Source organism: Hoplias malabaricus, chromosome 2 (assembly GCF_029633855.1).
Source record: "Hoplias malabaricus isolate fHopMal1 chromosome 2, fHopMal1.hap1, whole genome shotgun sequence".
NCBI lineage: Eukaryota > Metazoa > Chordata > Actinopteri > Characiformes > Erythrinidae > Hoplias > Hoplias malabaricus.
The window spans coordinates 61,793,344-61,808,793 of NC_089801.1; the positions used below are offsets into that span (position 1 = coordinate 61,793,344).

The 15,450-nt window shown below is 42.0% G+C and overlaps 2 protein-coding genes across 2 annotated transcripts; one reads left to right on the plus strand and one right to left on the minus strand.

Annotated features, from left to right (window-relative positions):
* Positions 1–2,542: 2,542 nt before the first annotated feature.
* Positions 2,543–5,193, minus strand: LOC136674790 (5-hydroxytryptamine receptor 3A-like). The gene is made up of 9 exons (XM_066651006.1): positions 5,112–5,193; positions 4,879–5,027; positions 4,743–4,787; positions 4,478–4,587; positions 4,131–4,300; positions 3,896–4,035; positions 3,156–3,366; positions 2,888–3,052; positions 2,543–2,772 (listed from the first exon to the last, which is right to left on the minus strand). The coding sequence occupies exons 1-9, from the start codon at positions 5,191–5,193 to the stop codon at positions 2,543–2,545; spliced, it is 1,302 nt and encodes a 433-aa protein (XP_066507103.1).
* A 2,233-nt stretch (positions 5,194–7,426) lies between these two features.
* On the plus strand, positions 7,427–11,767 carry LOC136687716 (5-hydroxytryptamine receptor 3A-like). Its single transcript, XM_066662252.1, has 7 exons — positions 7,427–7,461; positions 7,541–7,650; positions 8,243–8,412; positions 8,561–8,694; positions 9,047–9,257; positions 9,810–10,007; positions 11,068–11,767. The coding sequence occupies exons 1-7, from the start codon at positions 7,432–7,434 to the stop codon at positions 11,316–11,318; spliced, it is 1,104 nt and encodes a 367-aa protein (XP_066518349.1). The 5' UTR covers positions 7,427–7,431; the 3' UTR covers positions 11,319–11,767.
* The last annotated feature ends 3,683 nt before the right edge of the window (positions 11,768–15,450 follow it).

A 15,450-nucleotide genomic window follows, 5' to 3' on the forward strand; every position in this document is an offset into this window, starting at 1 on the left:
TTAAGGTGGAACGGTGTGTTTGAGTAAGATGCCAACTAACTTGTTAGGTTGTTGAACTTGTCTGTAAGTTGTTATTCACTGTGTGAATTACCTCATAAGCTCGCTTATAAATCAAGTTGTTTTCATTTTGTACAACTTTCACTCTGTGTTTAGGTTCATGCAGTTACCTCACCAAGCAAGAATAGAGCAATAACTTCAACCTTTTTCATGATTTTCAACGTCTCTGCCGTCCAAATGTTTCCAGATGCTGTATCCCGACCATGGCTCGGTCAGCAGCAAACGGAGAATAAAAGCCAGAGTCAGTTTGGAATGAAACCCTTAGTTTACAGAGCCAGGGCTGTGTGTAAACACCAGAGCTTTATCCAGAAACAGAGTGGAGAGCAGCAAACTTTTTTTTTAATTCACAAACATCAGCTTTAATGAGAAAGAGTAACAGTGAAAACTCATTTGCATATAATCAGTAGTTCTCGTTGATCCCATTTTAGGGATTGAAATTGTTTTACATAATACATTGCTTATATCTACAGTCTACAGTATGAAAATCTACTGCACAGTATTACTCCCTCAGTGATGAGGTATGGATCAGAACGGCTGAATAAATCTGCTCATGGATTTAATTACTCACCCTCAGGAGAGCCCACCTTTACAACACTTTACTCACACAAGTGTTCAACACAAACACACACACACACACACACTTGCTCAGTGAGACGCTTCAAACAAGCGCAATTTACCACAACACTGCACACACACACCGCTCCAGACCAACCTGAGGAAATAGAATGGTCTCTGTTTCCTTCCACTGCACTCTTCCAACACCTGGTCCTTCAAGGGTTCTTGACTAAAAACAAAGGTTCTGTTGAGAACCATGGGTTCTGTACAATACCATTTGTTTACTAGTTGATTCTTTGGCTGTTACAATAATGTGCTGCACACTGTTCTACCTCCAGCAGCTTTTTACAACAGACAAACCTTTCTTGGTGCTTTAGAGAACCATGTTCCACACGATACTTACACAGAACCATATTTAACACAATCTTTATCTGTCTGAAGGACCACCTCTCTGTGTAGAGCCATTGTCTTTACTGAAGAACCCTCATTTTTCAAAGCGTGGAGCCTGCTAGCATCTGTGAGATGACAAGGGGGGGGGGGTGTTTGGTTCAGACGAAGCCCCTGTGTTGACCTGTGTCTGGTTTTGAGGAGCTACTGCTCGGCAGAGCTGAGATGGAGAGCGGTCTGGAGAACTAAAGTGGTCCTCTGCTTGGAGGCTCTTCTGGTGAGTGAGGAAGCATCACAGAACGTGGTCAGTGCTGAGGGGAAACAGCTTCACTTTATTAGTAATTGGCCCAACACACACACACACACACACACACACACACACACATACAGTCTTGTATATGTGAAATATGAAGGCATTGCTTAGGCTTTTATGTACTGAAGACTTGCCATTAGTTTTCCATAAGTACAACTAAAAGACCCCTCTCCCACTCCCTAATGTTGTTTTATCACCTGATTTACGTGCAGGTGTTAGGAGGGAAAGGAAATGTACTGTCATAAGAATGAATACTCTACACATACCCAATAATAATAATAATAAAAATAATGTTTCTTTAGGGCGGTACGGTGGTGCACCAGGTAGTGTTGCAGTCACACAGCTGCAGGGACCTGGAAGTTGTGGGTTAAAGTCCCGCTCTGGGTGACTTGTGAGATGTCTGTGTGGGTTTCCTCTGGGTGCTTCGGTTTCCTCCCACGGTCCAAAAACATGTGTTGGTAAGTAGATTGGTGACTCAAATGTGTCTGTAAGTGTCAGTGTGTGTTGCCCTGTGAAGAACTGGCGCCCCCTCCAGGGTGTGTTCCTACTTTGCACCCAGTGATTCCTGGTAGGCTCCGGACTCATCGCAACCCTGAACTGGATAAGGATTACAGACAACGAATGAATTTAATTGTTAAATTGAGTGCAACAGTTCATTATGTTTTAAGTGAAAACCACTCAGTCCAGTTAATGATTCCGAACATTAGGGTTTACAGTGTAGCTTAACACTTACCCAAACTTTAACCCAATGCGATATATTCCTGGTACACTCCCCACAAACCCACAAACACAATATCCAGGCCAAATAAACAGGTGTCACCTGCCCCCTGCTGGTCAATCAAAGTTGTGAACATGTATTTTAGAACACAAAGCTGATTCTGATAAACGTATGTATCTATAATGTTTAGAAAATGTAAAATATGTTTATTTTAAACCCAGAAAATATGTTTAATTAAGAAAAGAAAAGTCAGGAAATCCCAAGCCCTCCCTATATGCCCCCAAGTGAAAACAAACGCTCTCTCTTTCTCTTTCATATTCTCTCTCTCTCTCTCTCTCTCTCTCTCTCTCTCTCTCTCTCTCTCTGAACTGATCAACCAGATTACTTAAGCCTGAATTTCAGGATTGTCCAGTAGGTGTGTCCTGTCCCTCTGCTCCTTTCCTATTGGACAAGCTTAACTTCAGGTATAAGTTATCTGACTAAACTGAGAAACCCTGCTGGAGTGCATTTCCTCATGCAGTCGTTCTCCATTTGCAGTAGAGCACAGCGCCCCCGGTGGCCAGGACCAGGCAGTGCACACAGAGGTAAGTCCGGTCTAGAGCCAAGCTCAGCTCTCTGCACATGCTCAGTGTGTTCCTCTCCTCCCTCAGGCTCTGGAGGAAGTGGCAAACCTGAGAGAGCTCCGTGTTTAGCGCACACACACACTCCTCCATCTTCACACACTCACACACACCACCGCCCCCTACAGGAGAGAACAGGGAGGCGTTAGTCTGAAGTTAGTGACCAAGCAAATACTGACCAATCAGCTGCACTTAGGGAGAGGGGAAGTGATCAGGACTAGTGTAATAGACACTCACTTTGCATCCGAGGCTCCTTCCACTGACGCCGCCCCACCAGCCGCCACAGGGTGGGGAAAAGGTGCTTCACCACCCATGAGTTTCTGTCGCTGGACAGCTGGAACAACACAGCTGTTTCCACGGCGCCCAAGGCCAACAGCACCAGAGAGCCGGAGAGGTAAGTTTCTGGAAGAGAAGGATTCTGATTGGTTGACCAACTGCAGATGTTCAGAAACCATTGGACGGTATTAAAAACACTGACCAACTCTTAGGTCTCTCTCTCTCTCACCGATCAGTGGAAGCTGGAGGGTGAAAGGGGGGAAGAGGGTGAAGATGGTGATGATGAAAATGAAGTGTCCAGTGTAGACGGCAGCCATGACGCTCAGGCGCTGTTTGAGGTAGACGGGGATGAGAAATGCCAGCAGGTCCAGAACCAGCACCAGGGCACTGGGCAGCAACAGGGTGACCAGGTAAAGGAGCGGAGACCTCCGTACCGTCACCTACACACAAACACACACACACACAAACACAGAGAGAATACACTATGCATGATGGTAGTAGTAAAGCCCCAATCCTCTCCAAGTGGTGGTACAGCTTTAGGTTCAAGTCAGAGTGAGAGCTTGTTCCTCCCTCAAGTCTGAGGTGTCATTCTAATCCTACAGCAAATCTGTTATCCAACCTACTCGTCCAAGATGGAGTCAAAAGGATCCCACCCTTCAGCCACAGTTGAGTTTCCAGGGTCAAGGCAATGTCATTTTAGCTTTGAGTCTACAAGGTCTAATTCATGGCACACTCAAGTCAAAGTCTAGGGTACAATAATGTAGTAAAGTCCAAACCAAGGTCTGAAGTCTACATTACTGCACCCTTGTTTTCAAGTACACACTTGGTTGTGGTGGGCTGGGGTCAGGATCGAGCCACATCTAACACCCCCAGGGCCCCCAGCTCTGTTCTACTATAATATATGCAAATACACATGCAGCTTAATTAACCTTTAACGAGTAGCTTTGGTGACCACACACACACACTGACCTGGACTCTGATGGCAGATGTGTTAAAGTGAGGGATGGGCTGAATATGAGGAGGAACCGAAAGAGAGAGAATCTCCCACTCTCCCCTGGAGAAAACACGGTCCCTCTCTCTCCTCCCCCAGTACAACTCCACCTCCATCGCTGAGAGAGACAGAGACAGAAATGCCATGAAGTAGATCATGTTACCAGATTTTGTGTGTGTGTGTGTATGTGCGCTTGTGTGTGAGTGTGTGTACCTGTGTGTGACTGAGAGAGGAAGGTGAGGTTACAGGTTTGTTGGTCCAGGGGAAAGTGGTAAAGGTTCAGTGGACAGCTGGACTCCAGAAGGCGGGGCTGCTGTAACTCCACCCACCCATCATTAGTCACTGACACAGACCTGGACTGAGGATCCTCATCAACATTAGCCCTACAGCAGAGAGAGAGAGAGAGAGAGAGAGAGAGAGAGAGAGAGAGAGAGAGAGAGAGAGAGAGAGAGAGAGTTATATCATAGTCTAATACTGCCGTCTACTGCTGAAAGTACGTATTTGCAATTTCAGATAGAGAGAGAGAGAGAGAGAGAGAGAGAGAGAGAACGAAGGCTTACGTCTCATATAGTATAATATCAGGCAGCCATATTCTGTTTGCTGGCACAGTAACTTTATGGACTCCTCCGTACTGAGAAGAATCCCACCGCAATCGCTCATCCCTCCATCCCTAGAGAGGGAGAGAGAGAGAGGGGACATCTTACATCTTACATTAGCCAGGGTAAATTAAGAGTCCCCAGACAGAAAGAGAAAGAGTGAAATGATAAACAGAGATTATTTAAACTGGAGTGTTAATCAGTGTGAGTGTTACACCTCACACTGTACCTGTGTGTAGAGAACATACAGCTGCAGACGCTCGTTCTTCTCATCCTGAAACAAAAGACCACTTGACATCTTAGATCTCTCTCACTCCTGTCCCTCTCTCTCTCTCTCTCTCTCTCTCTCTCTCTCTCTCTCTCACCACTCCTAGGATGCTCAAGATGCTGAGGTCCACTCTAACTGCCACACAGCTCCTCCAATCAGAGACTGGTCTGATCCTGGCTGTCTCCACCTCCATCACATTGTCCAGCCAATGGATGAGTGAGAGGTGAGGGGGCTCAGATACAGCACCTGATGGGCAAATATGCACAGTCTGAACAGGGGAGCCTTGCTAATCATGCAGACCTTTGGAGCTGCTTTATCTGAGTGTGTTACCATGGACCAAAGGTGGGGTCAGTAAAAGAAGTGCTGGCATCAGCAGCATGAGTCCAGCGTCCTCCTTCTGAAACACAGCCATCTCCTCAGTCTCTGTGAGGACACCACCATCAAAACAATCAATGTTCTGCACAATGTGTGAGTGTGTGTGTTTCACATTTTTCAAACAATCATAATCCTGTTATAGATGTATAAGTCTCGCCCAAAGACACTTATTGTAGCGTAGTGCGGTTGCTTGAGCTGGGAATCTTGTGTGTTGGGTGTTGGGTAGAAATAACCAAGGACATCTACAGTGCTTCACAAACCTCCTACATGTTTAACAGTCAAAATCATGATACAGATTTAGGCAAATATAGCAGGAGTCCTGCCCAAGTACTTTTATGAGTGGAATTTATTTTTATTTATTGATGGAAGTAGCCAGGTCATCCACTACCTCCCATGTTTTCCTAAGAGTCATAGCTACATGCTGTAATGTACAGCATTGGGAGTCTTGTCCAAAGACTCGTGGGTGTAGCATTGTTTGGTGGCCTAGGTTGAGAACTGAACCCTGATATGTAAAGTGAAGAGCAGTAGTGTTGCTCACTTTAAAACTGAAGCCATGAGACTAACATGTCTGACATGTAAAAGGAAGCAAATACTGTGAACCCAGTTAGCACTGTGCTAAGTGTATACCTGTGTGTAAATATGGCCTAAAATGTGTAACAGAGCAGAAATAGTGAAGGTAGTATACCATTGTCAATTCCCAAATCATCAATTGAGTTTCCAAAACATGCTAGACACATTAGCCTCATAGTCCTGTTGACAGAAGAGGTCATTTTTACACTCTAAACTCTCTTGTAATAAAACACAGCGGTAAATCTCAAAGCTTTCTGTTCCACTAAGATACTTTATAAGAAATGGAAGAGTACTCACAACACTGCTTCTGTTCAGAGCATCCTAAAGCATCTGAGGGACAGAGTTTGGACGGCTAGACGCTCAGCCCTGCCCCCAGCTGCTGGAGAAGATGAGGTGCTATCTCTTGGCATATTCCTGATAACCAAATTAGTACATATTCACACACACTTTACGCTTCCAGAGTTTGAATATCTAAACGAGCCATATACCACCTGGCCAGGAGTCCAGAACAGAAAAAAAAGTGAGGAGAAAGAGCAGTGATGTAGAACGAGAGATGAAAGAATGGAGATGCAGAATGGCTGCTTGGATAACTCTGCTAGCAGTTTTTCTGTCCTCCACAGGTAAAGAAAGATTATATGAGATTCTGTTGTAGTTGTACTGTGTTTATATTAAGATAATTAACCTTAAAAAATGCATATGTGGAAAATGCTAATGTTGCTATCATGGAAAGCAAATGCCCTTCAACTACCATTATGACCATGATGCTAGGCTAATTGGTGGCTACTGGTATCCATTCAATGCCTCGATTATGTAGTGTTACACCATATGTCTAAATCCAACATCTATAGAAGCTTCTAAAACTGTGTGGATGGCGAATGCTGAGGCAGGAGGAAACATTGTTCCTTCACTCCAAACACCCCAGGTTTTCCTTGTAGTCGGACCATGGGTGTGCACATATAAGCTAACCTGTTGTGCTACAGTGCCATCAACAACAATGAAGTAGACAATGGAATATGAGTGAATTCAAAGAATATAATAAAATATTTTTTTTTGTTTAATTAGAAATGAGCAGGACCTGAAGTGTGAAGTCACACATACGTTTTGGTCCAAAGTAATATTGCTTGGAAACATGTTATGAGCTAAAATTGCCTCATAACTTGTGGTGTTCCACAAGGATCAATATTTGGCCCTTCTCCCCTTATGATTTAATTATGTTATGAATAGTCTGCTAAGTATTTGTATTCAGAGTATTTTTGCTGTGTGTGTGTGTGTGTGTGTGTGTGTGTGTGTGTGTGCGTGTGTTTGTCAGTGTGCTGTGTAATGTCAGATATGATCTCTGCAGTCAATAACATAACGCAATTCTCCCCACCGTGGGTCAGACCTGTAAAAGACTGGACTTCTCCTCTTGCACTTTACCTGGACCTGCACGTCCTCAAAATTCTGGATGTGGTGAGTTCTCCCACAATCATATAGAAGTGTGTACTGCTGTGTGTTTGGAGTTGTTTCTGCTCTAAACCTAAACTCAGTTAAACTCAACTTAAACTGAAATATCAAGAATTTCATTAGAAAACAGTAGGTTATTTGTCCCTATGTACATTTAATCCTATCTCCATAGGACTTCTGAGACCGTTAAATCTGTTAGAATTTGACTACAGTATGCTAAATTATGCATTTCTTTGTTTGCCTTCAGAATGAAAAGGAAGAGATGGTTAAACTTCACATTCGTCTGAGTCAGGTAGGCACCTGCAGGATTAAAGCTACACCTGAGACTGAAGTCAGAGACCTGAGTTTTCTTTTATTCTGTCTTTGTGTAGAGATGGAAGGATGAGTTTGTGTGGTGGGATCCTTCGTGGTACAATGGTCTCCCTCATTTCACAGTGCCCACCTCCAGAGTGTGGACCCCTGACATCATCATCAGAGAGGCGTAGGTCAACATTTCACCTTTTCAGATAATGTATCTTAAGGAATTAATTGCAGCATTAAACCTCATAATTAACCACAATACCCTTTGATTTGATTGGTTTGAGGTAATATTTATTTTAAAATAAACTGAATGCACTGTTACTGCCAAACAATGCAATTTTATTCATGCAATTTTTAAAAGTACCTTTTATTCAAAATTATATTAAGATAAATAATGGTGGTTAGAATATCATTACCCACAATAATTATTCTACATAAACATAACTGCACAAACTCTTTATCTGGTATATACAATAAAAACATGCATGATATTTATGGAATGATGCTATTGTAATACAAACTGGAAATTGTAAATTTGTTACTTATTTTTGTTGGCCCAACCCCTTTGTAACAAATAAATGCAGTATTTTAAGGCAGTTAATGCTGGCTGTAGTTAAAGGTTATTCAAGGTTAACATCTCATCACTGGTGGGGTTCCACAAGGCTTAATGTTAGGACCATTTCTCTTCTTAGTATAGCTCTGTTATAAATCAATAAAGCAACTGTGTGTGTGTGTGTGTGTGTGTGTGTGTGTGTGTGTGTGTGTGTGTGAAGCATTGAAGTTCACCATCAGTCCTCAGAAGGGTACGTGTGTGTAGAGTCAACAGGGTGGATTAACAGGGTGGAGGACATAGTGCTGACTCTGCACTGTGATATGGCCATGCTCCTGTTTCCATTTGACCAGCAGAAATGTAACATTACATTTTACCCTCAGCAACACATAGGTAAACACCCCCAAAACATTATTAGTTTTACAATAAATAACAAGTATTAATTTACAATAAATACACTAGGTTATATTTAATGACTGCAGTGCTTTTAGTAAAGGTTTATAGCTGGGTGTTAATCCTGGTTTGGTTTCATTCTTCACAGAGCAGGATGTGTTACTTCTGGTGGACCCCAGGGGGCGCTCCAGGTCTGAAAGAAAAGGCCATGGTGAATGGGACTTATTGGAAATTAAAGTGTACACTTACAGCCAGAAACAGTATTCACATCTCAGTTTCCAGGTACACACACACACACACACACACACATTGACCCATTAATCAAATATTAATCTAATGGTAATATGTTTTGAACTGAAAAGTGTAATATATTTTAAGGTGGATTTGTGGAAACACTTTTTCACTACGTGCTGAACTTAACTATAACACAGTAGTGCATGTGTATGCTATTGTTATTTTAAGGTGGCATTGGGAAGATACAGTTTGTTCTATATGCTGAATCTGATGATGAATATGTTTCAAAGTGCAGAACATGTCCTGGTTGTGTTTTAAGGTGGAATTTGTCTGTTATAGTGTTGAATCTTTTATTGGATGTGTTTTAAACTGTTGACAGTGTTCTGATGGTGTTTTTAAGGTGGAGTTGGGAAGATACAGCTTGTTCTATGTGGTGAATCTGATGGTGCCCAGTGCGATGGTGATGATAATCGATGTGGCAGCGTTTGCCGTGCCGGTAAACTGTGCAGAGAGGATCTCGTTTAAGGTCACTCTGCTCTTCGGCTACACCATCTTTCTTGTCCTCATCACAGACATCCTGCCACCTTTCAGAGACTCCACACCAGTGCTGGGTAAGAGAGCAGTTGTATGGTGTTGGTGTTGGGGAGGTATATTGTGAGTAGACATACAAAGTCTGAAGCGGTTATTTATTGTTTTAGCCATATCCATCAACAATGTCTCACATTGATTTTTAATGACATTTTAAATCATTTACTCACTATCCAGAAATGTCAGCACTAACAGAATGTGATGAACTTGCTGTCTTAATTTTGCTTCTGTAGTATTAGCACTGGAGCTAATACTACAGAAGCTAACCTAGCTAACAAGTCATGGAGGCTGAGGAACACCAATTAGCATGGTGCTAACAGCATAACTAATTACGTCAAATACGGGAGAGGTAGCTCTAGCAGAATTATGTGGTTTATTACACTGCATGACATATCTTTACCAGTGAAAAATAGGCAACAATGTTAGCATAGCTAAAAACAGTAGCAGGAAGTTTAAACATATTGTTGCTCCAGTGCAAAATGACCATAGGAAACCTCACACACCAAACTCATCTGTTTTACTACATCTGGGATATGGATGAAACTATCTCCAACTGGCCTTTGTGTGTGCGTTAGGTGTGTATCTGGTGGTGTGTCTGATCCTGCTGTGTGTCAGCATGGGGGAGAGTGTGTTGCTGCTGACTCTGGGACAGCCAGACTCTCACACACACTCCACTCCTCTGGAGAAAATCATCCAGAGAGTTTCTCCTCACCTCCTGCAGACAGATGACACTAGTGAGCACCTCAGAGCTTACAGACGCCAAGTCAGCAGAGGTACGACCAGATCCTGTGTCTGTCCTACAGTACACACTCTCAGTTTGTGGTTTTAAGTGTACTAATATGAGACATACGTACATGTGTATTAGATGTGTGTAGGTGATATTTAAGGTGACTTGTGTGTGTGTGTGTGTGTGTGTGTGTTTGTGTGTGTATCTTTGTAGAACATTCAGCTGCTACTACTGCTATGCTAATTTCCTTAAAGTATAAAAGCAATATACTATAACAATAGCATGTTTGATTGCAATAGCATCCCAACTAGCAGGACACGTTGGCTAATATTACTCAAAAGTTGTAATAAAGTTTTAAAGAAAACAGTTTAGTCTAATGTCCAAAGGGTGTTTTTTTTTCAAACAGTAAAGATCATTAAAACCTTTGTTGAATATTAGACTAAAAGGTTTTATTTCAGTAAAGCACTGAACTGTGGATGTACATGTTGTCCAGTATCACTTAGATACATTTTATTTAATGTGTGGTTAGCAAGATTAGCATGATCTTATGCATCGTTTTAGCATGTTTAAGAAATGGAAAACCCAAAGTACACAATACCACAAGTGTAAACTTTGGGACTACTCCACCAGTTCAGAGCTGTGCGTTCCAAACTTTGACATTTACATATTTAACTAAATCTAATTAAATAAAATCTAATTATTTATTTGTTTATAAATTTATTTTTAATTATAAAATATTGAGCATTAGCACCAGGTGAATGGAGGTCCAAACTCATGGAGTCTGAGTTGCTGGTGGACATATGTTAATATGTGCAGAAAATAAGTTCTAAAGTTGATTTTAATATATTTTAAGCCATTTAATAAAATCCTAATAACCTAATAAAATCCTGGACAAATAAGGAGTAAGGATATGAGATGGTTGTTGTTTACATACAGCTGTGGTATTTGACACAGTGATCAGTCTGTTTAGTTTGAGGTGGACATTCAGGTATATTTAGATCCCATGTAGCTTTATGAACACAGTAGTGACCAACATTAAAATGTCACCATGAAAATGTCTGCTGTTTTACAGTTTTTAATTCCATTTCTACCCTTGTCTCCTACAGGGCTGAGGAGGTCTTTTGCGTTAGGTCGAGTTTATCCCAGGCTGTGTGGACGGTGCTGTGTGATGGAGCGACTGAAGGAGGAATTAGAAGACGTGACAGAGGAGCTGAGGAAGCTGAACTGGGTGAACTCTCTGCGCAGTTCTAGACTCCACCTGATGGAGGCGCTTGACCGGATCTGCTTCAAACTCTACGTCTGCACGCTGGCTACGTTCGCGCTCTCTCTCACATTACTCTGGACCCTCAACAGATAAATGGAGAAGAGCGGTCAAAAGGGACTAATGGCCAAAAGTTTGTGGACGCCTGCTCACTCAGTCTTTCTAATGTGATGGAGGGAGTCAATTGCTCCAATAACAGCCTCTAATCTCTGGCTAAAACCAGGTCCTAAGTAAAAGGGACTAGATTTGGAAAAACCAAGGCAACTCATAAACCTCCTAGTTAGTATTTTCAGAAATTCTGTAAGACATTTTTAGGCCTGTGATATTTTTTCTTCAAAATGTAGTCTAAAGCAGCATAGCAACTGTTGTATTGCTTTTGTATTGGTTTATTTGTGACAAAGCAAACAGCGATTCCTCCTGGAATGTATGACCACAAGTAGTTTATAACATTTGCTTCTATGACTTTAGGAACAACTGCATAAGAAAATAGAAGACCATGCTCCCAGGTTGAGGTCAAAACAGACACAGACATTGCAATAAAATAAAATTTTACAACCCCTTTTCCACATGTGAATACAGTTCTTCATGAAACCTCTGTGACCTTCTTTGGTCACAACACTACAATCCCCACAGCACCATTCTTCCCCTGTTCAGAAGCTTATGAACCGTATGCAGCTCATGCTCCAGAGCCACACATGCACTACAACATTTATATATGTGAGATACACTAAAGGAATTGTCTACAACTATTAATTTACAACTGAACACTGACATGAATTGAGGAGTTCTAGATTTCCTAACTCAAGATCTATTGGGATGCTGTAAAATAACCTGTGATTCCTTAAATTATCCTGTGATTTGCTGCTGTAATATGAAACCGAAAATGAGAAAGGTGTGATCTTAGTAAGCCCACGTTGTAAGAACATGTGCTAGCTGGTTTCAAGTTAGGCTTAGGCTCTAGGTGGATCGGTACATGGGCGTTTAGTGGAACCCTGGTGGGCAGCCTAAAAACTCCACATATGACGCCATCATGGGATCACAGAGGGTTGTCTTAACCTAAGGATGGTGTTTTGAAATGGGCTGACCACTTTGGAATCATGTTGAATCCACCCTCATCCCATTACTGACCCGGCATATGTGAGGTCAGCACTTAAGAAGTGGATGGAACTTGCTTGTGCCCAGCTGTGCTACTTATACAGGCCCCACATCTGTGTGCCACCTATATTTTTGTGACAGAACCCCTGGTTATTAGCATCCCATCACTGGATCTTCCAAACTCATGAGAAATTCAGCCCAATTTCAGTCTATCTTTTGTCCAGTGGATGTGTCTGTTGCCCTCTTCAGCAGCAGAGGCAAGGATGCCGCTAGTCATCATTGCTTTTTGTACAGGGAAGTTTCCGTGCCTTGGAGATGAGGAACAGTGCATGTAGAGCTGCTCTGAGGGTGATGAAGGCATTGCAGACAGGGAAAACTTGACACAGAAAAACATTCCCGGGTAGGAGATGTCGGAATGGTAAGACCATGGCCGCTGGAAGGAAACAGATGATGATAATGAGAAAGATGGTGAGCACAGTGTGGAAGGCTCGTTTTTTGATAGGATGCAGTTCTTCCCTGGAGGGACCACTCTGTCTGAGAGCTCGCAAAAGGAAAATGTTACAGATGAAGATGACCTGGAACGAGAACAAGAATATCGCAACAAACATACTGTCCACGGGATTTAACGACCAGCCCATGAAAAGAGCGTGACCCAGAGTAGTTAACCACATCAGAGCAGCAATAACAGAGCGATGATGGCCATGACTGAACTTCAGGAAGGTGACCGGGTGCGCCACAGCGATGTAGCGATCCATGCATATACACGACATAAAGAGGGGCCCTCCGGTCTCATTAAGACCCAGCAGGAAGAAGCCGAAATGAGCGATGACCACCTGGTTTAACAGGTAGTGGTTCAGAGCGTGCAGAGGCAGGGACAGGGAGTAAGAAGCGTCCAGCACGGCCAGACTGAGTGTGAACACGTCAGAAGTGGACCGCTCCACCACCCCACGCACCATCAGGTAAATCACATACACATTGGCAGGGAAACCTACAGTGGAAGTGAGGATCTCCATGAAGATCAGAAACAGCATGCTGAACCACGGGTCAGAACATGAGCTCGCAGACGTGAGGTTATTCAAATGAGCAGCCGTTTGATTGGCAGATGAAGAGTTCACATAAACACCATCCATGACTTAAAAAAACCTGTGGATTGGAAGATGAATGTTTCAGTCACTTACCAATACACATACCACAGCTAAAGGACCATCTGTAACTCATCAGCACAACTTTATCTAGGAGCTGGAGTTTAGAGCGAGGTTTAGGCTGGAGACTACTGCTAAAGTGAATACTAGGTTTAAAGCTAGGTTTGCAATTAGGTTTGGGTTAAATTGAGAGGTTAAAATTAACCTTCTAGTGTGTGTTAAGTTTAAGTTTGATTATTGAATTGAGGTCAAAGGTAACATGAGAAAAAGTGTCAAGTATGGGTTTTAAATTTGAGATTAAGATCAGAGTGAGTGTTAAATTTGGATTTAGATTGAGTTGACGAATTTAGCTTTAGACTGAGTGTCAGGTTTAGGTTTAGAGTGTGAGATAAGATCAGATTGAATATGTAGTTTGGGTTTAGATTTTGAGTTGAGGTTATGGTTAGCCTTTGAGAGTTAGGTTTGGATTTGGATTGAGGTGATATTATATTTAGTGTTAGACTAAGTGTCAGGTTTAGGTTTAGAGTGTGAGATAAGATCAGACTGAGTTTGTAGTCTGAATTATGATGTCAAAGTTAGTGTCAGTACGAGTGTGGAGTATGGGTTTAACGTTGAGATTAAGGTTAGAGTGCTAAATTTGGGTTTAGAATTTGATATTAAAGTTACAGTGTTAGGGTTAACATTAGAGTTAAAGAGAGAGAATAATCATCAAGCCACAGCTTTAAAAATAAACATGTAATACAGGATCACACCTAATGTACACACTTAAAAATATTGGTCCTTTGATAAATAAATTGGTTCTATATAGAACCCTGTACACTAATCTTTGGCATGAAAGGGTTTTTCTAATGTCACAATGCCAAGCTCATAATAATAGAAGAACTGGCTCTGGTGCCGTATAGAGCCCTGTTCTAAAAGATGCTATAATGAACCATCTATAGCACTTTCTCCATCAATCTGGACCCCTTCATGGTGCAAAAAAACCTTTTATGATGAAAAGGTTCTTCAAGTGTTCAGGGTTCTATACATAACCATTTTCTTTCCTCAAGAACCCTTGCAGAACCTTCATTTTTAAGTGTGTAGATAATCAGATAATCTAGATACAGTGTAAAATATCAAGATGTTCATATAGAAAAGGTAACACTGAAGAATGGTGTATAAAGATTACCTTGAAACCTGGGGGTCTGAAGTCAAATGGTCAACATGTGTCTGTGTCAATATCTCAGTGTTATTATACTAGACCCTCATTTTAATAAAAGCAAATGTAACCACAGTGAGGCAGGAGATTTATCTCAGCTCTCTAGTGTGTGTGTGTGTGCGTGTTTGTATATGACCACAGTTCTAACATCTGCCACACACACGTACAGATGTCATGACTGGTGAGTTCTCTCTGTGGTTTGGTCAGTCACTTTGACCAGTCTTTTTGTTTCTGTAAACATTCACTTTTGCATGCGACCGATCGGTCCACACCGAGACACCACGCTTCAGTCCCAATCTGTTGATTTCGTAAATGATGCAAATGCATGATGTAGATAGGTCTAACATCAACACAACCGCGGTTCAACACACTTAGAGGAAATCACTAACTACAAAGTCTCTTACACATGCTTGGAGGAGACCACTAATTGCTAACTCTGTTACATCATAGCAACATGCTCACAGGAGAATGCTAATGATAATTATGTTTCATCAAATTAACACAGTTTGAGGAAACCACTAATGGCTAATTCTGTGACAGTGGCAAAAGAGTATTCTAACTGCTAATTCTGTTACATCAGCTCAAAACACTTGTAGGAGAACACTAAATGCTAGCAGCATTAGCAGTAAGAACGCTTTCCTGTGAGACAGAAGTTCCTCTGTTGCCATGGCGACAACATCATGTTGATCATAGATTGATGACCATTGAAATGTGTCGACCAGGAGTGGACAGTTATATATTGCTCAGTATTATTTGCCACAACCCCACCCTGAAAACCGCCAACACTGGACAC